This window comes from Nuphar pumila, chromosome 9 (assembly GCF_984573655.1).
Source record: "Nuphar pumila chromosome 9, dmNupPumi1.hap1.1, whole genome shotgun sequence".
Taxonomy (NCBI): domain Eukaryota; kingdom Viridiplantae; phylum Streptophyta; class Magnoliopsida; order Nymphaeales; family Nymphaeaceae; genus Nuphar; species Nuphar pumila.
Window position 1 is genome coordinate 471,962 of NC_143257.1, and position 26,010 is coordinate 497,971.

Below are 26,010 nucleotides of genomic sequence, written 5' to 3' on the forward strand. Positions count from 1 at the left end.
TTGATAGAAAATATTAGGTGTGAAGGTTTTCTACCCAAAAAAGTTTGTTTTTACATTCTCCATCACCGATCTAACCACAGCTTACCATCACCACCCTCCTCCTTTCTCTCATTTCTTCACAAATTTCTAAAGTTTTTTTTAAAAAAAAAACTTGTGATATAAAAAACTCATATTGGCAAAACTTTCTGTCAAACTGTTGGTCCTGGCATTTTGAAAATTGCCCGGAATAAAAAGTTACGTTGCTGTGCTACCGAATGTGTTGTGGCCTTCTCCCCTCCTCCACATCACAACCTCGTCGCTATAATCCTAGCTCTTTTCTCCCCCTCGAGCTATGCTTCTTTCAAGCCCGATGGTGGCCTCCTACGTAGCGATGAGGAATGGGTTCTCCCTCTATTGGAAGGCAGGCGTGCGACTCTTATCCGCCCGATTGTCTCCTCACGAATCGGGAAGACACGTCTGGCGGTATCGTCTTCCCAGACCATTGGCGTCTAGGGCGCAAGCTTCTTCCTGGAGAGGAGGAGGAGGAGGAGGAGGAGGCGAGGAAGAAGAAGAAGAAGAAGAGGAAGGGCGGGGACTGCCGGAGGGGCTTCGGAAGGGTTGTCTGCCAGAGCACGTGGCGATCATCATGGACGGGAACTCGAGGTGGGCAGGGGAGAGGGGGTTTCCCATGGCCTCAGGCCACAAGGCTGGAGTCAGGGTGCTCGGGGAGGTGCTCAGACTCTCCTGTGCCTGGGGATTCCGTGTCCTCACCGTCTTCGCCTTCTCTCTCGACAACTGGAGCAGGTCCAAAATGAGTCACCTCTGCCCCTCCCTCCTCCTCCTCTTCCTCCTCCTCTTCACTGACTCTTCTGCCTGTCAACATACCAATTTCTGTGTATTCTGGGAGCCTTCTGATCGATTGTTTGTGCGTGTGTATGTTCTTACCAGAGACTAAAAGGACTTGATTTCATGTGGCAGCTGTCCCACCAATTTGAGCCGACACATGCCTTTGAGTACTTGCCGAGTCTAACATAAATTCGCTTATGTTTATGCAGCCAAACGTGAACAAACCCTCTGTCAAGACCTTCTAAATCAAACAAAATCCCATACCAAATCTTAATCGGTCAATTTTAAGTTTTTTTTTATATACATATAGTGCCACACTCAAGCCTGATGCATCATTCCGTGGCCTGTAACGTTTAGTCTCAGTCAGTTGGCTCTCTTTTATAGATTCATGCTGCTCAACCAGGCCTTGATAGACTCAATCAATTGACTCTAGGATTGAATCATGAGCCTGCCTCTGTTCCTAACCAAGGACATAACACGTTTCTGAGGTTGCATCATGCGTGTGTGTGTGCGTGTACAGTTGTCCTTTTCTTTTTTGAATCCTTTTATCATGATGAGGGTGATTCATTTGATATGCTCTTGATCTTTAGGTGGAGGTCAGCATTTTAACGAGATTATTTGAAAGCGTACTCAGGAATGAGCTTGATACCTTTAAAAGGTATGCTTATGCTGACCCCTTACATTCATCAAGTGGGTTATGCAGTATGGTTTCTGTAACTACCCTATTTTAGTTTTGGGTACTTTTTGTGGCCTGTGATTTTATGTTTTAACCTTTTGAAATTTTTATATGAATATGTACATACATAAAAAACTATCAACATGATCTTAGTAACATCAGCATGAATACATAATTTTCCTAGTTCCCACTGTTAAACATGCCCATATTAATTCAATTAAAAATCACTAACGCGATCTCAGTAACACCAGCATGAATAAGTAGTGTTCCTAGTAGCCACTGTTTCGATGTCTAGGATTGTCTCAATAAAAAACCACTAACGTGTTAGTAGCAACAACATGAACAACTAAATTTCCCTGATCCCACTGTTTAACAGGGCTAAGACTGATTCAATGAAAATCCACAAACATGTTCTTAGCCACATCAACCTGAATAATTAGTGCTCCCGGTTCCCACTGTTAAGATTAATTCAGTCAATTGTCAAAAACATATTTTAGTGCTTTTTCAATGCCTTTCTTATGTTTACATGGTGAATTCGTAATTTAGGGGGGGGGGAGTTCATTGATGTGGTTTTATGATGTAATAACTGGAAGTTTTCTGCCTAAAGCTTGTATATCGTGCATGTTCCCTTCTGGATAGATGCAAGAATCATGATATGTTGGATCAGGTTGTTTCATCAATTTGTGCAACTGGCTATATTAGAAAGGGTTGAATAAGATAGCTGGATGGTTAGGTCTCACTATCATCACCGAGGGGTCCCTCAACTTGCTTAGAAACGAAAAAAAAGGGAAAAAAGGATGGCATAACACATATCTATCTTGTGAGGACCACCTATCCAAGAGTGAGATTTTCAGACTCGATTTACTTACAAAAAGCCTGTACTTAGCAAAAGAAAGGAAGGAACTGGTCTAAGCATTAATATTAGCTATGGAAGGTGATCGACATATTGGCCCTATCGTCTGTTCTGGGCCTTCTGGCTCTAGGGCTGGGCAACGACCTTTCTTAGTCAGGCCTTACCTGATTTTTTGGGTGGTTTAGATTTAGAAACAAAGTGGCCTATTGAGGCTATTTTGCTCTTTCAAGCTGTTCACTCTGTGAAGAAATTGGCTGATCCAGATTCAACTATTGTCAGGTTGGATAAGATTACAAAATGTCCAGATTCAGCCCTATCTGATTCAAATGCTGAAGAAGACTCTAGAAGGAAGTCGTCTAATGTGGTTAAAGACAATAGAGATTAAAAAAGTTCTAAGGTATAAAGAAAATCAGTTTGAAAACCTGTTGGGTGCATATCAGTTTCATCTCCTATTTATTCTCCTAATGTTGCTGTAAAATGTATCAACAATTATAAAAGGAGTGGAACTCTGTCTAGTCGTGTCAGAGAGAGATAGAAGATTCATTGTCGTAGGTCTAATTGACTGAACTATGTTAAACTGGTTTCTTGTGATGTGGGTTTCTTTTCAAACTTATTTTGATATTAGAGCCTAGGCTTTAATCTTGTTCTTTTGTGTTCATTCCTTATTGGTCATAGCTTCCGGCAATGCAAACCCATCATCATCCTTGTCAAGTGTTGCTGCTCCTCCTGCTCCCAATCCTGCTGTGTATTGGAACACATTCTCAAGCCTAGTTTCAATCAAGTTGAATCAAAACAACTACTTACTATAGAGGTCACAGATCAAATTGATGATGTATTCACAAAATCTCATCTAGTATGTTGATTGATTGCATCCTGCACCCAGCCAATATGACAAAGATGGTGATCATTCGAACTTGAATATAGAATACCTAGTGTGGAAGAGAGCGGACCGGTTGATGTTGAGTTGGATAAAAGCAATGGTGACTGAATCTCTTGGATAAATTATTCATATTCCAACAGATTGTGATGAGTGGATAGCTTTGGAAAAAACATACACATCTCAGTCAAGCTTGAGGATCTTACGAACAAAGAGGGATATGCAAGATGTTTAGAAACATGCCAAAACAATAATAAATACCTGAATCATGTGAAATTCTTGATTGATTTCCTATGTGCTGCAAACAAGCATCTGTTTGATAAAGATCTCAACCACCATATTCTCAATCGGCTAAATAGTGAGTATGAAAGTTTGTTACAATGGTATCTACATTTAAAGCATTGTCTTCTTTTGTAGAAATTTACGATCTCCTTCTAAACCAAGAGAAGAGATTGGAGATGATAAATCGTAAACCCCCAGTCATATAGACAACACGTATACTGTTTTTTTCTCTCAGAGAGGCAAGGGTTGTGAGAATAGTTTCAAAGGAAGGGGGCGTGGTAGGAACACTGGTGGATTCAATAATAGTTTTTTCAAATAATTTTCAAATTTTTAAGGGAGGTGAATCTTCTTGATCAAACTTTAAGGATGGACATAATCAAAATGAAAACTTGGCTATATGTTAGTTTTGTGGTCCCAAAAACCATACCGCTCGCCAACGCTTCGAGATCCCCAAGGTGCTTGCAACTATTGCTCTTATTGGTACCTGGATATGGGGGCCGCCCACCATATGACTGCAAGTGACCAAGGCATGATAGACAAATCATAGTAGCAAGGGTCAAAATAAATTATGGTTGGGAATGGAACAAAATTGTCGATCTCCAATATTGGTAATATCACCCTTAAGGCTGATCATGGATCTTTTATTTTAAGAGATGTCTTGCATGTTCCCATGATATATAAAAATTTACTTTTAGTTGCAAAGTTTGCTAAAGATATTAGGTGCTTTTTTGAATTTGATCCTAACAAAGTTTAATGTTAAGAAACAATAGAGCAGAACCATGTTGCAAAGGGGAACGAGTAGAGTCAGCTTGTACCTATAGTTTGTGCCTAAGGTGATTGATATTTAACATCCAACAAAGGTAAATCTTGCATAAGCTCAAAGCGACACAAGCTCTGAAACATGGCATTATTGATTAGGGCACCCAAGTCATAAAGTCTTTGACTATAGAAGGAAAAACAAGTTGCATATAGTTGATGATAGACAATTTTCTAATATTTTCTCTAGTTGTGTTCTTGGTAAAATGCATAGATTGCCTTTCGTGACTTCTCAATCTATTACATGTTGCTTATTGAAAGTCATTCATGTGGATCTATGGGGGCCAACCCCGATTCTATCTCGAGAAGCATATTGTGAGAAATCACACCAGGCTGTGTGCGTCAGAGGAAGAAGATGAGACGATGTAAAAGCGGCGTCAATTGGTGATTATCGTTTTCGACTCACCATCGTGCTCTAATATATTAAGAATACAATGTGGGTCAGGTCTGGAATATAACGTCAGACCCAAATACAATAGACAACAACAACAACAACAATAGACAACACAGGAAAAATATGTATAAGTATGAATCGGGGTCCCAGACCCGTATACGAATCCCAGACCCGTATCCGAATAACACCAGTCTCAATACCCTCCCTCAAGTTGTGCATGGTGCTGCACCATAGACTTGTTTTTTAAGAACCAAAATTTTATACTTGTGAGACCCTTAGTAAACAAATCAGTGACTTGATCTACTCTTGGGACATAAGCTGGTTCAACCTCTTTGTCTTCAATTTTCCGCCGAATGAAGTGTTGATCGATCTCAATATGGTTTATGCGACTATGATAGACAGGATTGAAAGCTATTTGTATAGCACTTTGGTTGTCACATAAGAGAGTAGTGGGCAAAGCATTCTCGCCTAATTCAGTGAGAAGATGCCTTAACCACGTGGCCTCTACAGTGGCTGCTGCCATAGACTGATATTCAACTTTAGTGCTGGATTGTGCAACGGCACACTGTTTCTTGCTGCTCCAGGCTATGAGATTTCCATCAATAAAAACACAATAGCCTAATATTGAGCGTATGTCATATGGGTCTCCAGCCCAATCTGCATCTGTATACACGTCTAGTCGGTGTTGTGCATTTTTAGCCTTAGTTTGATGATAAACTAGACCATCCCCAAGGGTCCCTTTTAAGTATCGAAGAATCTGCTTGACTGCATTCATATGCTCTGTGACAGATAAAGAGTCCTTCCTCAAAAGTTGAAACTCTCTTTTCAAATTTAAATTTTTGGCCTCTGAGATATGGGAGTATGTTTGGGACAATGTCTGCCATAGTTCTATGGCCGAGCACTCATCTGGAATGGCCACCAATACCTCCTGAGACAGAGTAGAGGTAATGTAAGCCACAACTTCCTGATCTTTTCTCCTCCACGCAACAAAATCTGAATTGCGTATCATCTTGCTAGAAACCTCCCCTTTATTATCTTGTTCCTCTTGCAAAACAAATTCTGGTGGGGCATGAACTGTCCCATCAAGGTGTCCGGAGAGATCTAAACTTATAATGAAAGGCAAAATTTGCCTCTTCCAGGTTAGGTAATTGGAATTGTTGAGTTTTTCAGATATAAGTTGACCAAGAAAACTCAATGGAAGAGAAGGAGAATCCATAAATGAAGCAAAAATGGGAAAGGGAGCAAAAGCCGAGCAAAGAATAGTTTGAAATTAGCATTCTAACACAACAGTTTGATGTAGCAGTCTATCTATTCTTCCTTTTTTTTAGAGGAATCACTGTTCAGATTTCAAACAAAAAATACTGCGCGGACGTGAAAAGGTACGTCCAATAAAGATTTAAAGTTGATCTGCTAACCCCCCTTTTTTTGTGTTGGAGTTAAATAACTGCACAAGAATAATTCTGATGTGCACAAATTTCTATCCGACTAGCTATCAATTCCAGAATAGGATATAGATCTGTTTTTAAATGTCACAAATAAAAAAAGGGTTCTTGTTGAGAAGAGAATATGGATCTGATGAAGGGATTGGATTTAAAAAAAAACAACTGTTAAAAAAGAAAATATCTTTTCAGTTTGGGTAACAATATGTAATTAGGTAAAAATAGATGGATTCCTTTTGTAACCTATTATTAACTAATTCCTTTAAGAAGGGATTAGGGTCTAATGCTAAGTACGACAAATTTTTTTTTTCTCTCTCTCTCTCTCTTTTACTGTTTGGCTAGAAACCCAGCCGACGTCAACATGGTATCAGAACCACCCATTCCGGGTGACTAACATTGCCACCGCCGACGTTGTTGCAACCTCCACCTCTGGACGTCGCTGCACGAAGACGTTTCTGCAGCAGCCTCTGCAGTCGCCTCTATCTACAGGTGTCGACGTTGCCGCGCCAGTCGTCGCTGTTGTTGCTTCTGCGACACTGCTGCTGTTGAGTCTGTTGCGTGACGCTGACGAAACTGCTGTTGTTGCGTCTACGACACAGGGTGGTGCTTCTGGGGTCGTTTCTGCCACTGCTATCGTTGGGGTCGTTGTTGCGTCTGCTGTGACTGAACCATCGCATGGAAGACAGATATGGGTTTCAGATCTGTGTCGAGATCACCGTCGAGGCCTGAATGCAGCAGGTCGATAAGTGATGCAGTCAGGTCTGAATATGGCTGAAGTTGTAATTGTTGGAGCAGGTCTGCAACCTCCAGCATGATGTAGTCATGATGATCATGGAGAAGACCGGATCGAGTGGGGATCTGGTGCAGAGAAGTCGTGGAATCAGTTTTTTTGTGTCAGACGCTGATTTGGAATCAGATCTAATGTCAGATCTGGTGGTGGATCTATCGTGGTGAGGGCTGGCCAATATCAGACCCGATGAGTCCCGGAGGTGATCTAACGTGATTTCCTTTTTTTTTGTCACAAATTAGATCTCGTCTGATCAGATCTAGGTCAGGTATGGTGGTTGTTTGAGACTGTTAAAATATGTATATGTATATATATACATTTTCCCTTTTCTTGAAATACCCGATAAGAGTATTTTGGTAAAACCACAATGTAAACTTTTTATTTTTATATTTTTCTTTTTTCTCCTTTTTCTTTTTCCTTTTTTCTTTTTTCCTTTTTGTAAGACCACAAGGGCCCCACACATGTAGTCGTTGGGGCCCCAACGGTCAGATTTATGACCGTTGGGGCTCCCAACGACTACATGGGAGTCCCTTGTGGTCCCTTCCTTTACACTCCCTCCTCTATAAATAGAGGAGGTATTCTCCTCTTGTAAGCAATGGGTTTTCACCCTTCTCTTCCTTTCTTCAATAAATCCAACTTATGACTTTAAGTCATTTTCTACTTTTGAGAGTTTTGTGTGTGCACTTTTAGTGTTTGTGTTCTTGGCTCTTGAGGTCACTCTTAAAGAGTGCTTTTTGCTCTATTGGTGCTTCCGCCTCTTTTCATTACATGGTATCAGAGCTTGGTTGGTGATTGGGCTTCTCTTTGTTATCTTGGAACGTGTGCCTCTCAAATTTTAAGAAGAAAGGAAGGATATTTGGTGCCGATGGAACATGATTCTAAAGTGGAGTTTTCTTTTAAGCTAAATGGGTCCAACTATCTCATGTGGGCCTCCGCTATGTAAAATCATCTTAGAGGTAAGAAACTTTGGGGTTTTGTTATGGGAACCACTCCCGAACCCTCTCTTGTTCTCACTAAAATCGAAAATGAGGTTGAAAAAGCTTTAAATGGCGATGAGCGCATCAAAGCTATCAATGACCATCAATCCAAAGTTGAGGATTGGGAAAGTAACCATGCCAAAATTTTGGCATGGTTTATGAACAATGTAGACCTTAAAAATTGTGCTAATATTGCCAAATTTAGAAGGGCCAATGAGGCATGGTTTTTCCTTAAGGGTATGTATACCCAAAAGGATCTTGCTCAACAATCTTTTTGTCAAGAAAAAATCCGTTCCACCAAACAAATGAATATGAGTGTCCGGGACTATTTTAGCTCTCTAACCCCTCTTTGGGATGAACTTGCTCTTCTTGAGCCTAAATGTGTGGCTCCGGAAGATATTGAGTTAAGAAGGGAACAAATTGAAAATGAGTATTTTTTTCAATTTCTTCATGGTCTTCGCCCGGAATTTGAACAAGTTAGGGCATCTCTTCTCCATAGAAGCAAAGCCCTACCTATTGAAGACACCCTTGCCGAAATATGCCAAGAGGAAACTCGACTTGGCTTAAGCGTTAAGAGTGATGAAGTTTTGGCCGTTACTAGGCCCGGATCAAATGTTAAAACCTATAGACCTCCTCACTTTAACAAAAATAGCAACGGGCTTAGAAAGGGAATAATATGCCATTATTGTAATGAACCGGGATACATTAGACCAGTTTGTCCCAAATTTAAGGGAAAAGTAGTCGCGGTTGGAGAAAATTCTCCAAAGAAGGAAGAAGAAAGTGCCAAAGAGGGAGATATCAAAGTGACTCTTAATCATATCTCCGAAGTTCTCCAACATCTTCTCAAGACTTCTTCTTCAACATCCGGAGCTGCCATCGCCTATTCTTCAACACCTCCAGGTATGTGGATACTAGACTCCGGTGCTTCTTTTCATATGACATCTCATAAAAACTCTCTTTCAAATGTTTTTTCCGAACCCATATCCTCTTATGTTTCAACGACCGATGGAACATCATTGAAAATTGAAAGTATTGGAACACTTGATTTTAAAAATTCTCAAAACTTTTTCGTTCCTAAAGTAAGAATCGTTCCAAAAATTAATTTAAATCTTTTTTCTGTTTCTCAAATCACCGATCATGGATGCCAAGTCTCTTTCTCACCTAAAGATTGCACCATGCAAGATCTTCAGTCAGGGAAGCTGATTGGGCAAGGCCATAGAAGGGGTGATCTCTATTTTATGGATTTTTTGACTCTTCCATCTAAGTCATCTTGCAATATTGTAAAAGACAAAAGTATTAGAATTTGGCATGAGAGACTTGGTCATCCAAATTTTGTAAAAATGTCTCTTTTTCCGTTTTTGAACAATACTTGTAAAGACAATCACATGACTTGTAAAGATTGCATTTTTGAGAAATCTAGAGTTACTCCATTTCCCCAAAGAAGTTACTTTACCACTCGGCCATTTGAACTTGTTCATTTCAATGTGTGGGGACCTTCCTCTATTTTGTCTAAAGGAGGATTTTCGTATTATGTGGTCTTTATTGATGACTTCACTCGATTTACGTGGATTTACTTCCTAAGTCGCAAATCCGAAGTTTTCTCCTTCTTTAAAGAATTCCATGCAATGGTTAAAAATCAATTTTTGGGAAATCTATCTTTCTTAGGTCTGATTCAGGAGGCAAATATATGTCTAATGATTTTCAAAGCTATTTAAAAGAAAATGAAATTTGTCATCAACGTTCTTATCCCAACACTCCGCAACAAAATGGTCTTGCAGAAAGAAAGCATAGACACATAATAGAAACTATAAGAACGTTATTAATTTCAAAAAATATCCCAAAATCCTTTTGGGTCGAAGCGGTTCTAACCTCAACATATCTTATCAATAGAACCCCTTCATCATCTTTGAAAAATCTTTCTCCATTTGAAAAACTTTACAATATGTCTCCCGATTATAAAAGGCTAAGAATTTTTGGATGTAAATGCTTTGTTCTAACTCACAAAAATGATAAACTTTCTCTTAGGGCTATTGAATGTATTTTCTTGGGATATGGCGAAAAACAAAAAGGTTATCGATGTTTTGACATGCTCAAGAACAAACTTTATATCTCAAAAGATGTCACATTTCTAGAAGAAGAAAATGGTTTTTCGCACCAACCAAATGAAAAGATTGATTATTCCTTTTTATTTGACTTGTTGTCTCAAGAAAACATCATAGATTATCATATTGATCCTAGTGAACCTCTTAGTGAAGATCATTTTGAACATCCAAATGATGATCAAAACTTAGAAGAAAATGTTTCAAGACAAATACAAGTATACTTTAGAAGGAATGAAAGAAATCCTCCTTGTGCCCTTGAAAAAATCTCTCAAAGTGAGTCAATCAAAGAGACCTCTCAAAGAAAATCAAATCGTATTTCCAAAATACCCAATAGATTTGTTTCTTATGATTCTTTTTCTCCTAACTTTCGAGCATGCCTACTTGCTCTTCACTCCTTTGATGAACCATCTCATTACAATGATGCTAAATAAATAATAATAATGATGATGAATGATGATCTGGTAACCGAACCTATGGGTCGGTTGGTTGGGGACATATGAATGTCAAGCCAGTGTGTTGAGGGTCATGCATAGACCATCAAAGTTATGATGTGAATCCACATGAAAATGAAAATATAATATTGTTGCCCGACTGGTTTAAAGGCACCGGGGCATTCGTACTCAACTGGTTTAAAGGCACCGAAGCACTTTGGGTAATAACCATAACATTGATGAGAAACTTAAATCTAATTTTTATGGCCTGACTGATTTAAATGTACCGAGGCTTGTGTGCTTGACTGGTTTAAAGGCACCGGAGCACTTTGAGTGGGTTTAAGCAATCAATATGGAAAAAGGATTTGGATGGTTTATTTCACCTTGGTAAAATGACTAAGGTTGAGATCTACTGCTAAGGTAGTAGAAGGAAGTTGGGAAAATACCCCATACTTCGGGAAAATAATTAAATGAAAAGATTAACTCACTCAGATTCGGGCTTACCTTGGAGAGGGTAGGTGGTACAAAACTCCGGGGACATGTTTATTTGTTTCGAGCTAAAGTGACTCGTTGGTCCCCAGTCCTCGGAGTTGGGGGACCCGGACTACCAATATGTCCTAGGTGGTAGCTCCATGTTCTTCTGCAGAAGTTAGGATGCATCCTGTTTTGGTTTTGGCCTTTGGGAGTTTCTCTCGGTCACTGGCCGCTCTCTTGGGATTTCAGTCTCAGTTAAAATGTTTGGGTTAATAAAATACCCTTGAATAATATACCCCCGAACGTTTTCTTCTGAGATGGTTGCCTTGGCCCACGTGTACCCGTGGGATAAGAAAAGATAAACATCAATTAGAACAGTTAGGTATCACTGTGATGGAGTCATTAAAGAGACATTTGCATATTTTTCAGCATACTTTATATTGTGGAATTGTAATGATTTGAAATCCTGAAATGGGTAAATACGAGGTGATTGAACTATTACATGAAAGTTATGCATGTTATTGTTATTGCTGTTGCACCGCTTACCTCACTTGCTTATTAATGTTGCATACTATGCCTTACCTGCTCAGTTATTGTTATTGCATAATTGTTTAGCTGCTCCTGTATATGACTGTTGATTTCTGTTGTTGCTTACTTGCTTATGTATATGTTGAAAATCACCCATGACACCCACATCTCATACTGGACTCATGATATACCTGCATTAAGAGTTACAGTTTTCCTACTTAGACGTGGTAGCCTAATTCCAATCAATTTATTATTTTTCAGGTAAAGAATAGGGTTTATGAGCGGCTGCGGGATGAGGCATCGGATCGAGATTTTTGGATTTATTGTTCCAGGGATCGCTTGGGTTCTTTTTTTTATTTTAACTCTGATGATTTTCATTGATATTGAAATGAAATAAATGTCTTAGGTTTCTCTCCACCGTAATGTCTCGAAATGCTTAACCTTATTTTATTTCTTGTTTCCGCTGTTATAAAAAAAAAATCTTCAAAATTTGGGTTAAAATTTTGGGGCGTTACATGCATGATCGAATAATATGAATTGACGGGCATTGATCAATTAAATTGATTGTTATGTAAAAACTCTGTTATTTGTGCCCTGAAAACTTGCAAGGTGTCAAGTGTAAGCAATGCATGATCGAATAACATGAATTTGATGGGTATTGACCCAAATGCTTGTTCACATGGTGAAATTTATGATATTCAAGCTTGAAATGTGCATGTGTATCAAATATGATATGATGCATAAAGCACATGAATAAATGACATGAATTAATGGGTATTGACCCAAGTGCTTGCTTGCTGTAATAAATTTCTATTATTCATGTTTTAATTTGCAATTGTAGCAAATGTGATATGCATGATTGAATAGTATGAAATTTATAGGTATTGACCTGAGTGCAACTGCTGATGTGATGATGCTTGATATGTGCATTTACTGTGTTAAATGACATGCATTGAGAAAAAGTTCTCAAAAACTAAGAAAATTTGCACTAAATCATCACATTCTTAAAGATGGAGTGACATTGATTCATATTATTGAGGTCGAGCAAGTGGGTCAAATGTGAACCTGTGTTGTACCAACCCTGTGATAATTAGTCGTCACGTCAAATGTGGACTAAGGCAGTCCCGTCAGGTCAAATATGAATTCTTCCCCTACCACTGTGGTTTAAGGGGATTTTGCCCTTCGATAAACATGACGAAGGTAGAGCTACAGTTGTATGCCGATAATAGAGCACCTACGATGTTCCAGTTTGAGGGACGACGTGTCCCAGACTTTGGTGCGAGTCTCTTGTTTTCCAGGGAGTTAAAATATAAAAAATATAAATTGTTTGAATGAACACCACCTGGGAGGCCTGAGTACCCATAGTAGGTCGGGTGTGGTGTTCGAGCTAACATGATAAACTTAATGTGTGATGTTTGCAAGCATATCATGAAATGCAATAGAAATGTATTTGAAAGAAATAAAAAATGTTCATGCATAAAGTAAGTCATGAAATAAGCATAATGGTATGCTTTGAAATATATATATATATATATATATATATATATATATATATATATATATTTATATATATATGCATAACTGTATGCGTAAAATATATGTACTCATAATTGTATGCTTGAATGATATGTATGCATAAAGGTATGCGTGCATTGTATAGTTGATATATGCATAAAGACATGCGTAAATGATTTGTTTATGTACGCATAAAAGTATGCATAAATTATATGGTTATTTGTGCATAAGGGTATGCATGATTTGTATGCTTACATTATCATATGATGATTTAATGGTTATCTAAGTTAAATTGTAACCATTGTGTTGTTTTCTTTCTAGAGACCTAGCAAGGTTCTGTGAAATTATGCTGAGACATAATGTGTCTCACGATTCGTACTTTACGCTTTTCAAATCCACGTGCCTAAGCGTGTGGATGTCTCAACACATGCAGACTTCGGGGTTTGGGAAATGGATTGAACTGGACCGCTTCTAGCATTTTCATTTTGGCTTGTAAACTCTGAAATCTCATTTATGAAATAAATGAAATTATTTTGATATGTTTAGTTGTAAATGATTTGAATAGTTTGATTCTAAATTTGTCACGTGCCCGAGTTTGGGGGTAATTTCGAAATTATTCGATAAGACTTCCGTTGTGTTAAAAAAGAATTATAAAAAAAATCCCCTTAAATTTTTGGATTTCGAGTTTGGGGTGTGACAAAAGGAATCCATTTCAACATTCAGTAGCTCGGTCAACATTCAGTAGCTCGGTCTAGTACAAAACTTAGGTGTCACATATCTTGCAGCAAATCATGTATTTCATGCCTGAACAAAGCATATTGAAATTGATTTTCATTTCATTAGGGAAGAGGTTGCTAAACATGAAATTGAGGTAAATTCACCCAGTCAGAGAGTTAACTAGCAGATTTTCTCACAAAGGCTTTGCCAGAACCCATATTTTGTTCTCTTAGGGACAAGCTCAATCTCAAGGAAAGTGGAGATTGGCTTGCGGGGGCGTATGGAGGAATTGACTGATCCAGATCCAACTATCATCATGTTGGATAAGATGACAAAATGTCCATATTCATTAACCTGTCCATATTCAATTCTGTATGATCCAAATGCTGAACAAGACTCCAGAAGAAAGTTGTCTAATGTGGTTAAAGACGATAGAGATAAAAGAGTTCTACGTTGTATAGAAGATAAGTTAGAAATCTGAACTCTTGTAAAACTGTTGGGTGCAGATCAGTTTCATCTCTTGGTGCCAAAGCATGTGGTGTTATAACTACATATGATTAACATTCAGAAGATTTTGGCTTTTTTGGTACTAAAGCTATATGTCATGGATTTTAGAGCATTTCTTCCTAGAAGGATGAGTTTGTATTGTCTCATTTATATCAAAAGGTCAACAAAACAAAGTTTCATCAACACACAGTCACTAGAATGTGATAACTATTGTGTGACTGCGTTTTTCCAGCACTTTTTTGCAAATCCAACCATGTAGATGTGTTTGGCGTGGTGAATTTGCTAGGAATCAACTGTTGGATCACGCATTTTCGATAAAAAATGCAATTTTTGGATGGCTGAATATTTATGAAGATTATGAGCCATTGATTTTAAAGCCTTAAAAAATCTTGTTATGCATCATAATTGGATGATTCAAGAGATGATCCTTATAAAACCAAGCATGTAGATCACATATGCGTCGTTAGATTTAAGAGAAAAGAACAAAAAATCCATGAAATATTGCGGTTCACATGGTAGTTCTCAGTTCTCATATTCTATTAACTCTCCCTCTCTCTCTCTATATATATAGATATATGTATGTTGAGACGAAAGAGTTTCCTTCATTTAAAAAGGTGATGAGATATCGCTGGGAGACAATTAGAGTGCATTTGATACCTTAGGATGTGACCCGAGGGAAATGCTCTGATCTTATCACACAAAAAAGGTATTTCCGATCTGAGGTAGGGTTGGATATGAGATCCTACATTTGATACGCCTCAGATCTTGGTGCGGGACCTGTGCCACATTAGCTTCTCTCACACCACCTAAGATCCTCAAGTGCGAGGTCCGAGGATATCAAATGGATCCTTATGTGCAAAAATGTTTATGCACAGAAAGGAAAAAGGAGGCGAAGAGACGTAACTTATGGTGGTACACACTTGATTTACATAGATCTAAGCTCCAAAACCAAAATCTAATCATTTGATCATGCTTAGCATATTCTATTTATTATTTTCATGTATTGAATTTGATTCATATGATGTTTTATACCATTTTTAAACCACCCTTATTTCCATGAATTATAAGCTGTTGAATTTTCACCATGTAAAAAATGAAATCTTATGGTGTATTAAACATGATAAAAGTTAAAACCTTCTAACATAATAAATTTCACCTTGTAAAAAATGAAATCTTATGGTGTATTAAACATGATAAAAGTTAAAACCTTCTAACATAATAAATCATGTTAAACACATCTGTACTGTTAGATTTACCATTTGGTGTCTAGATCTATGCAAACAAGATTGTGTACCACCACATGGTATCATGGTACAAAACCACCACACACACACACACACACACATATATATATATATATATATATATCAAATCAAACTTGTATATAATATTTGCATTTTTTTTTGTTACTCTGTTTTATGTCAGTCTTTTTCAAGGCAGAGGTCATTCTTTAATGATTTTTTGACATTTCAAGTATTGTGTCTTGGATTGCTTAAATTGTTGAAAAGACTAATGGTGCACAAAATCCCATGAGATTCGAATAGGAAATAAAGCAGGTTGTGATTGTGACAAATTTCATAGTAAAAGAATTGTCTTGTGCAGTTCCTTCCATCTTAGGTAGTTTTATAATACCTTTTGCTTTTCATAGCTTGCTCTCTTTTCCCTTAATTAAACTAAATTTTGAAAACATCTTGATCAAGCAGATGGGCACCCACCTTATCTATGCCATTTTTGCTCCCTTTTTTTTTGTCCACCCAGGATTTCCTCTGTTAATTTTCTTTTGACTGTTTTCTTTTCTTGCCTTACTCTAGTCTTGTTCTTGAGAGTGCACCTCCATTCATCATGTTGGAGAAAGGAAATATCTTCAGATGTTTGCTATATTGGCTGTAAGTATCAACATGATAGTTTGATTGAGTTGCATCCTTGGACTGGGAACACTTGGTGATCCTTTGTGTTCTCTTTGTTTTGCTTGTGGTTGAGTTTCTTTGACCTAACAAGATTGATTGTCAGCTAATTTTCAAAGATCAACACTTTCCAGATTGGTGGTGGTGGTGGTGGTGGGGGTGGTGGGGGGGGGGGGGGCGTGGTTCTCTAATTGTCAGGGTGAATGGGGTCCTTCGCTTTCCTCTCCTTAGGTTATTAACTGGCTGTGTACGTCTTTGATTTTCTCTGGAGATACGAAACTCTGTAGATTGCTTCTTGGCCTCTTGGGGATTGGTATCTTCATGTGGTCGCATCAAGCACAATCTGACCAATTTGTTTTGGTCCATGTCCCTTTGGGAAAACGTTATTTCTATTATTTTGGTTGGTTCAATTTGAGTTTGCATTTCCATGAGTACCTATTGAATCCAGTTACTGCTTAGTACAACATGCAATTTTCATGATTTCATTGTGATAGATGGAAAAAAATTTCAAATAAATGGAAACACAGGATATTGTGATTCCTATGCTTCAAAATGTTATTGATATCTTGGAAATTCAGGGTTCATCTAACGAATTTTTTGCATGCTTGGCAGATCATTCTTGATTGTGTATGTAGTATGTACCATGGGTGGCTGTTTGCTATGTCTTCAATCTTGATGTCCGGGGACATCCTTGGAATTTATTCCAAGTCTGCTAGAAAATTTTGTATGTACATAAATTAATGCTTAATCGGTTGTACCTGTTTCTCTGGTTTCATTATTAATCATTCATGCATACTTCAGTTCGTTAGTCTTTTGGTGCAACCCAATGTATCTGTCTGTCATTCCTGGCTGGCTGTTTTATGTAGGGGGCAGTCTGTGCTTGATATGCTGTTGGAGAAATGTACATAGCATCTGCTATATTACTTTATTTTGTTTGGTTCTTCAACAGAGAAGGGGTTCGGCTATGTGTAATTGGGGACACGTCCATGCTACCAACCACCTTACAAGAATTAGTGGCTGAAGTAGTGGAAACTACAAAGGCTAATTTGCGGCTTAAATTGGTCGTTGCAGTCAGCTATAGTGGGCGGAATGACATAGTGCAAGCATACCAGAAGATTGCCTACAGAATAAGAGATGATGAACTCAGACCAGCAGATATCACCGAGTCAGTATTTGAACAAGAGCTTGAGACAAACTGCACAGAAGGCTACCCTGATCCAGATTTAGTTATTCGGACTAGAGAGCTGAGGCTCAATAATTTCTTTCTGTGGCAATTGGCATACTCTGAACTTTTCTTTACGAAAACATATTGTTCTGATTTTGAGGAGGCTGAATATGAAGAGACATCGCTTTCATGCCAACAATGGCGCAGACGATTTGGTAAGCGAGATGAAATACCAGAGGCAATTTATGAGGCAAAAGGAAGAACCAAACGGTGTTCAAGAATTACTTGGATGAGCTACAGAAGTTGGTGTTTTTGATAGCTTTGATAAGCTGCGGTACGTTTAGGGAAGATCGGATTTTGTTGGTAGAGACCAAGTTCTGCAACACCTAAATATCGGATGATAAGGAATCTCCGGCAGATATAGTCATGGACTGAAGAATGCATGTTCTGCATTTTGATACTTTGGTTGATTTGATGGAAAGATGTGCAGTTTGTCTTTGTTTTTTTAGAAAGGAAAAGATGTGCAGTTTGTTAACACTAGAAGGAAGAAAAGATTGCAGCCGGGATATAGTAGCGGCAGACCAAGGGGCTATTATTGCGGCCTTCATTTCCTTGTAAGGCTTATCCTACGATTTGTATTGTACCACCCACAAACAGGCAATTGATGCACTGACTTGGTGCTATCAGGCATATGATCTCTGGCAGGGGGGGTTCCTTTCACCAGTCAGTAACTAAAATCGAAACGAGTTTGGCTATGACCAGGAAGATCATATCTGAGCAGAGCTTGACCGAGTCACCTGGTTTGGTGGTCAGGGACCGGAAGAGTTCGTAGGCAACCCGGCTTTATCACCGAAGATCATTGGCGCCCACTGTTTTGTTGTCTTTTTTTTCTTTTTTTGAGAAACTTAATATATGCAACAACCAGGGGGTTTGTCTCCGCTTATCTTGCAGGAACGGTTAGTGTACGTCACCTTGTGTTGGGACGCTAAGTTCGAATCCCAATGGTATATGATTGTATAACTGGTAGGGTTCTGCCTAACCCCATTTTTCTTTGTTAAAAAAGAAAAACTTAATAGATGCACAAACCAAATAAGAAATAGAGTGGGGAGGGGTTGAAAAAAAGGAAGCTTTTGAAAATTTCCGTGCCCAATTGACGAGTTGATAGCTAACCTAATACTTTGTATTTGTAAAGAAATATGGTTGGGGCGAACAAAGGGGAGATAAAAAGGTGGGAGAAAATTTATAAGACTAGGAATCTTATCCAAAACCACTGGCGGTGCCCACAGAAAACAAAACCTAAATCTTGAGTCAGAAATTTGTATACTATGATAATAACCAAAGGAATGAGCTGGTAAGCAATTGTACGGCTTAAACGAACTACCAAAAAACAAAAGTGAAATAGAAATGTGGAGTGGCCCTTGTTTTAGAGTGAGGTGGTGGTGGGGTTAGTATTTGGTGCTAAGTGAAGGTACGGCACTGTTGATTAGAAATCATATATATATATATATATATAGAGAGAGAGAGAGAGAGAGTGCTAAGTGAATGCTCTGGTTCTGCCTACTTTCTCATTATGCACCCTTTAAAATCACATTTATTTATTTATTTATTTATTTTCAGGTCTAACACCACACATATCTATAGGTTTTGTTTAGTGGGAACCAGCTTTTGGATTACCGGAATCTGATATGTATATAGTTTTTTCCTGTGATCCAAAATCACTGGTTACGAAGATAGCAGTTTTTTTTACTTATAAAAACATGTTTTTTCATCAGAAAAATATAATCCAAGAGTTGATTCTCACTAAATAGAGTGTGCTAAACACATCTAACGGTTCAGATTTATCATAAAACACTTCAAAACTATGGGGAAGAATGAAAAATAGGGCTCAATATGTTCAGTTCTCTCATATATATATATATATATCAGACTTTATGGATGTGATTTAAGAGGTTTGTTTGGCAGAAAATGAATTTTAAATAATGTGATTATGACATGTGTATGCAAATTTTTAAGGGCTTTAAAAATCAGTGGATGAAGATTTATCAAAATTTTATGATGCAAAAAGTCATATTTTTTATATAAAAAAACAAGATCCAAGGTTTAACCTTAATAGAGAAACCATCTTAAATACATCTTTGTGGTCAGATTGAGTTGATACAATTTTAACCTATGATCTTCAACTCAATGGTTTCGTAACTTCTTTGATACCACAATATAAAGCATAGTTTTAGTATCTTCATTAGTTTTTTTTTATGACTTGCCTAAGTGAGATAAAACACCCACTGGGGCCCCACGACTACTCTACCGTAGGTAGCCCACCTCTGAAAGCTACGTACAAACACACCCTTGTGTCAGCAGGGTTTGATCCGGGATCTCCAACTCAACACCTTCACAACCACCCCCACTGTGGTTAGTACCTTATCAAATATAAAACCAGTACCAACGAGGGGTCCACTTGTTTGGCAGGAGCAGTTGGTGCACGTCCGAGTTCGAACTCCGAATGGTATGGTTGTATAACTGGTAGGGTAGTACCTAACCACATCCTTCTCTGTTGAAAAAATATAAAACGGTGGCATCAACAGGGGTTTGAGGAGGGCTCTGCGTGGTTGGTAGAAGCTATCAATACACGTCTCCTTGTGGTGGGACTTTGCAGGTTCAAACCCCGGAGGTACCTGGTGGTAAATAGTCATATATCTGATGCAGAAGCCAAATGGCAGCCAACCAACCCAGTACGGATACTTGGGGGGTGGGAAAGCATTTTCCATTTCCCACTGTGGTGCATGCTCATCGATGTTTTTTTCCCAAAAAAGACCCAGTTTCCGTGAAGCAAACGCCCCCTTAGTGTACTCTGGTGAAACCAATACTCGTGTATGTATCGGATTCCATGGAAACGCCTGAGAGATGACCGGCCTCAAAACTTGGTATTCCCCTACCCAAACTCGGACCAATAAATAGAGAAAGGGAGAAAGGCAGAGGCCCCCAGGGTGGAGGGCGGTGTCAAAGTTTCTGTCTTATATGCGATGAAGGGGAACCACCAAGTGGGCCCATCCGTCTGTATCCATTTCTGCGTATCTTGGTTGTGGGAGATATTTTTTTTTCTCCGTATTGGATTGGATATGCATGGATAGATACTAGAAGATATTATCCTGTCCCCACCCCTCTCCTCCTACACTACTAATTACGCAAACGACTTATCCCTGTCCTTCAGAGTCATGAAATGACGAATTTATCCTTTATTAATGTGAATGGCCGACTGTGGTGATGGATATAGGCCGTTCATGGCTTCCACTTTTTACTTTTTTTTTTTTACAGAGTATCATTGGGATTTTAACTTGCAACGTCTCAACAGTGAAGTGCACTTATCTGAAATTTGTTTACCATCCAAATATGATATTCATAGTTTTTTTTTTTTGCAAATCTAACCCTGCAGACAAATTCAGAGTGATCCATTTGCAAGGTGTATACTGTTGGATCATAGTAATCAGATTGTTTAAGCTTGAATATTTATGAAAATTTTAGGCCATTGATTTTCAACCCTTAAAAGATCATTCTTATACATCATAATTGAACGATCCAAGAGTGTTTCTATAAAACCAAGCGTTTAGATCACATTCATTTGATGAATTTTTCAAAAAAATAAATAAATAACCTATAAAAATCTTGGTTCATACCAATTAACATATTTGGTTGATAAACATATTTCAGTTATCCTATATATAAGAATGAAAACTTATTCACTAAAAAAACATGCCAAACCTACTCACCACATGTTTTATTAGATTTTTAGTCTCTTTTTTAAAAATTCAAACCCTACAAATATGATCTATATGCTTGTTTTTATAGGAATCAGTTCTTGAATCATTTGATTTCGTTGCATGGATAGGTTTTTATGAGTTTTCAAAATCAACGACATACAATTTTTATAAATTTTCAAGGCTCCAAATACCATTTTTTCTATCTAAAATTGCTGATCTAAGTGTCAATTTTTAGTAAATCAATCATGCTGAATACAGTTAGAATTTTGAAAAAAATATCATTTTTTTTTTATTGAATAGGTTTAGCATGTTTTTTAGTAAGTTTTCATTCCTCTCTCTCAATATATAGAGACTGTGTTTTCTTAGGTTTATGTTTAGGGTATTTACTTGAAAAACCTGTTCATTTGATTGTTTTTAATGTCCATCTGACGTGTTATTGGCGAACGAATGAATGATTATGATGCTAATTACTTTGTGCCTGTAATACTGTCGGAGGAAGGGAATTCAGTATAAGTGTGGCGTGTAGGGTGTCAATGAGTCCGGTTTGACCTGGACCTGACCTGCACCAAACCTTGGGGTCAGGGTTTGGTGATAATTAAGGCCTGATTAAAATCTGGGTCGGATTCATAGGGTCGATTAATACATGAGGTCAGGTATGATTTGTGAAATTTGTTATCAAACTCGGGCTCAACCCGAGTTTTGACTAAGATTCATAAATTTTCAATAAAAAAAATAGTATAGTTCAAGTGATTTATGTAATCTTTATAGTGTCCGAGTATGTTTTTTTTAAAGTAGATTCTATTGGACTTGAGTCCGAAAACAGTATTATCATCTTAAATCAGGTTTGAGTCTGGTTTGACCTAGATCCGAACCAGACCCAACCGATTGAGACCCCTAGTGGCTAGGCTATTACCGACTTTTGTCAAGTGATAAGAAAACAGAGAGGCCAGTGAATTATGATTGGATAAGGCAGTAGGCTTCTCCCTCTTCCCAAAAGGGATTCGGGACTCTTCTTTTCTGCAATCGATATCTTGCGAACTAATAGCGCAAACACAAGTATGAGACAATTGAAATTACCAAAAGACCCCATCAAGACTAAAGATAAGGACACTATCAACTTGTGGGATCAAACAAATGCCCACTCTCATAAAAAAATATTTAATTTGATATTTAAAATGTGTTGTTTGTTTATTAATTAATACGGTAAATGTTTGTTTGAGAAAGGGGGGTTTCTGCTGTATTTCTATTTCATTTCCTACTTTTGGAAAAAAAAAAAAATTCTTACGAACGGCCGAATCACAATAACAAGGTAATAAATAATAAATGGGGGAGAGGGATGGGCGGGTGGTGTTCTCGTAAATAAGAACATAAGCGTGAGTTGAAAGCCAAGCATGCATAGATGCTTGAGGCTGATCAGGTTTTGGTTTTCGTCATTAAATTAAAATCAAAGGGAGGATCGTGGAAACAACAAAACCCAAACCAAAAGTATTGTGCTATGTGAGGAGAGAGAGACACTGCGGGGTTATCGTCATAACTCCCTCTCGCTCGCTTGATCGACAGGGAGGCCATTAGGGTTAGGGTTTGCAGTGTGCGCTGTACATCGTGCACCGCTCCACGTAGTCCTGGGTGGCCCGTCTGTTCTAATACGTTCTACGCACGGAGTCGGAGGAAAGAAGAGAGAGGAGAGGGGCGCAGACGCAGAGATGTGGTGGGGTGTGATGGGGTGCGGAGGAGGAGGAGGGTCTTGGACATTCGTTTGAGAACGTATTAAAATCTGGGTTTTGTTGTTGAAGTTCTTGTTGTTGTTGTCAGAGAGAGAGAGAGAGAGAGAGAGAGAGAGAGAGAGAGAGAGAGAGAGAGAGAGAGAGAGAGAGAGGTGTGGACGGCGGCCATGCGCAAATCTTTCAAAGATTCCCTCAAGGCTCTCGAAGCGGACATCCAGCACGCCAATACTCTGTAAGATCACCACACCAACTGCTTCTCCCCCACCCTCAATTCCCCTCTTTCTGTACCACTTTTATCTTTGTATTGTTCAGCTATTTCGATGGCACCCCTGCTTCTTTCCTCCCTCGCTCCCTCAATTATTTTACCTTCTTTCTCTTCATCTTGTTTAGCTAATTCGATGGCTTCTTCTTCTTCTTCTTCTTCTTTTCTGTAAAACCCTTGCCTAGCTATGTTGGTAGTCTCGTGAATTCCGGATTTATAGGAAATATGCTAATTTGATGAGGGGAGACCCTTGAATTTGCTAATGATTCGCCTGATTCTTCTTTTAACCATCTGAGTTTGCCGACCACTGTGACGATTCTTCTGCTCGCTCCGTATCTTTTGTGTACGATGCATACCTGGCTGGCTATGACAGTTTTAATTGGCTATATCAAGTACATATTTTGCCAGTTTATCTGGTGCACTAACCGTTCCCTCTTTGGTGTACAAGAGGGTTGGGGTTGGGTTTCGATCTTTATGGCTTCTGCTCTCATGGTTTCCCTCTTTTTCTTAGCATCCACTCTACGTGTTTGCCCCAATTAGTTTCTTATGCCATTAGTGTCCCTCGTTTGTTTGCTTCAGGACATGGTGGTCTGCTTGTACACGGTCGTGTCCTTAGTGTGTCTATGAATTTCCTCTGCTTGGTCTGAGCTTCATATTGAATAATTGTCTGATTTGTTAAAAAGCCACATTTTGATTAAACATAGTCCTTGCTCTTTGAAGAGTGCTATCTTTAGAAATTCTTGTCATAGATTACAAGTGTGAGTTCTAACTGAGGCATTTAATGGGGAGACAGGGCGTCGGATTATCCAAGGGAATATGATGGGGCATGCCTTCAGATGAGATTATCATACAGTCCAGCAGCTCACTTGTTTCTTTTCCTAGTGCAATGGACTGATTGCAGCCTCGCTGGTGCTCTGGGGTTGATCAGAATCCTGATTTACAAGGTGTGACATGGTACTCAAGTACATTGTCATTCTTTGCTGAATTGACACCTTCCCTTTTTCCTTTATTTTAATTTTGTTATTGGTAAATCATAATTCAAGCCAATTTCCCCTAGTTTCCTTTTTCCCCTGTTTGCTTGGCTATACAAGTTGCATCTCCTCCCACACTCTTTATGTTATACGACTCATAATTCTCGTATTTGTTAATTGGTGGTGCCTTTCAGGTCTATGTAGATGGAAAAACTACAATGTCTCTACATGAAAGAAAAGCCAGCCTAAGAGAATTTTATGGTGAGGCGCCTCGTGGAGTGAATTTTGCATGTGTGTGTGTGCTTTTGTTTCCCCTGGTCCCTTAATGCTGTGTGTTCTTCTTTTGGGTTTGTCTCTTACTGTTCTCTTTGTTCGGGTTTTAGGCAGTTGACATCTTACATTGAGGTTTTAAATTGGGCAGCTGTGATATTTCCTTCTTTGTTGCAACTCCAAAGAGGGATCACTGATATAGAAGATCGAAAACAGAGGGAGGCTTGCAGAGAGAAATATAAGAGGAAAGATGATGAAGAGAGGGGAAAACCTTCCGAACTGGATATTCAGAGGGAGGAAGAATGTGGAATCTGCATGGAGATGAACACTAAGGTTGTTCTGCCAAATTGCAACCATGCTTTGTGCATGAAATGCTATCGAGATTGGTATGGTGAATTCCATTCTACCTGAGTTTAGTTATTTTCTGCTTCTTCTTAAACTCCGATCCTGGAAATTTTGTTGAATGCATCATGGGATTAAGGATAACAATATAATTAGCTTTTTGCAACACATGACCCTGGTTTCTTGACTGGGTAAAAAAATATGTTGTTCTTCTTTGACATTCTTTATTTTCTCAGAAGGAAAACTGTCTGTTCATCTTCCCCCCTTTCCAATAAATTGCTGCCACCTCTCTCTCTCTCTCTCTCATGGATGAGCCTGATCATACAAATATTTGATAGGACTAACAGTATTCTTTCATTTCTGCAGGCGAGCACGGTCACAGTCGTGCCCCTTCTGTCGTGATAGTTTAAAGAGAGTAAATTCAGCTGACCTCTGGATATATACTGACAGTCGTGAAGTTGTTGATATGACATCAATCTCCAGGGAAAACCTGAGAAGGCTATTTATGTATATAGATAAGTTGCCTCTTATCGTTCCAGATTCTGTTTTTGTTTCATATGATTCTCATTTCAGGTGAGTGTGGGAGTTATTCTGGAACTGTAGCACGTGTTTTCTAGCTTTTAATCAACATTGATTTGGCTCATGCCGTTAGCCCTGGGAATGATCGTTGTGGTCCATGGATTCCTTGGAGGAGCCTTGTTGGAGCTCTCTAATCAATATGATATGTATAGGGAAGCCGTAGCATGTATAGGATGCATCTCTGTAATTAAAACTGTACATTGTCTTCTCCAGTTTTTAGAAAGTTTCACTTGATCTTGCAAATTTGCAGTTATATAAAAAAAAGGTATTGGTGATTCATACGCTCTTTGCTGCTCAATGCTTTTGATTTTTTGTGGAGCTTTATGTTGATAGTACAATTGTAATACTTTGATACTTGCTGCTTAAAGCTTCTGAATTTGTGTATCTGATGCATGAAGTTAAGATCATTTTGGAGTAATACGAGGCTATTACTGTTTTTATCGATCTTGTATAGAGGAAGTGAAATTTGTATTGAGATACATGATGTGTATTCTTTCAATGCTTCCCATGGATCATAGGTTTTCCTCAATACCTCAGAATGACGTTTTGACAGTGGTTTGGTTTCTCTCCACCATGATTGTCTTTTCCCTTGGTGAGAAGGTTTGGTTTGGAAGATCACCACCTATGTCACACGGACTCTTCTAACAGGGCATCGCACCTGCACCCTGCGGGTGTGACACTTGGACACAACTTCCTTTATGTTAGGTGAAGTCAACCACACTGAGGTCCATTTCTATCCAAAAGTAGATTCAGTTAACCCTAATCAAGTCCATTTTTATCTATATTATATATATAAATACATAAATGCACACAAATACACGTAGTGTTAACTTAAAAC

General features: G+C 38.5%; 1 protein-coding gene, 1 long non-coding RNA gene and 1 pseudogene across 2 annotated transcripts; all 3 read left to right on the top strand.

Moving 5' to 3' along the window:
* Positions 1–297: 297 nt before the first annotated feature.
* On the top strand, positions 298–16,879 carry LOC149828111 (uncharacterized). Its single transcript, XR_016433998.1, has 3 exons — positions 298–912; positions 1,416–1,483; positions 16,717–16,879. It is a non-coding gene; the product is annotated as an uncharacterized LOC149828111 (long non-coding RNA).
* Positions 16,880–17,003: 124 nt separating this feature from the next.
* Positions 17,004–17,585, top strand: LOC149828112 (cis-prenyltransferase 4, chloroplastic pseudogene; annotated as a pseudogene).
* Positions 17,586–22,579: 4,994 nt separating this feature from the next.
* LOC149828113 (E3 ubiquitin-protein ligase AIRP2-like) lies at positions 22,580–25,590 on the top strand. The gene is made up of 5 exons (XM_090016763.1): positions 22,580–22,980; positions 23,804–23,954; positions 24,176–24,242; positions 24,403–24,637; positions 24,960–25,590. The coding sequence occupies exons 1-5, from the start codon at positions 22,916–22,918 to the stop codon at positions 25,168–25,170; spliced, it is 729 nt and encodes a 242-aa protein (XP_089872889.1). The 5' UTR covers positions 22,580–22,915; the 3' UTR covers positions 25,171–25,590.
* The last annotated feature ends 420 nt before the right edge of the window (positions 25,591–26,010 follow it).

Coding starts and splice junctions, on each gene's coding strand:
- LOC149828113 (XM_090016763.1), top strand. CDS start 22,916: ATGCGCAAATCTTTCAAAGATTCCCTCAAGGCTCTCGAAGCGGACATC. Junction 22,981..23,803: donor ATCCAGCACGCCAATACTCT/GTAAGATCACCA, acceptor ATGGGGAGACAG/GGCGTCGGATTATCCAAGGG. Junction 24,243..24,402: donor CAGCCTAAGAGAATTTTATG/GTGAGGCGCCTC, acceptor TAAATTGGGCAG/CTGTGATATTTCCTTCTTTG.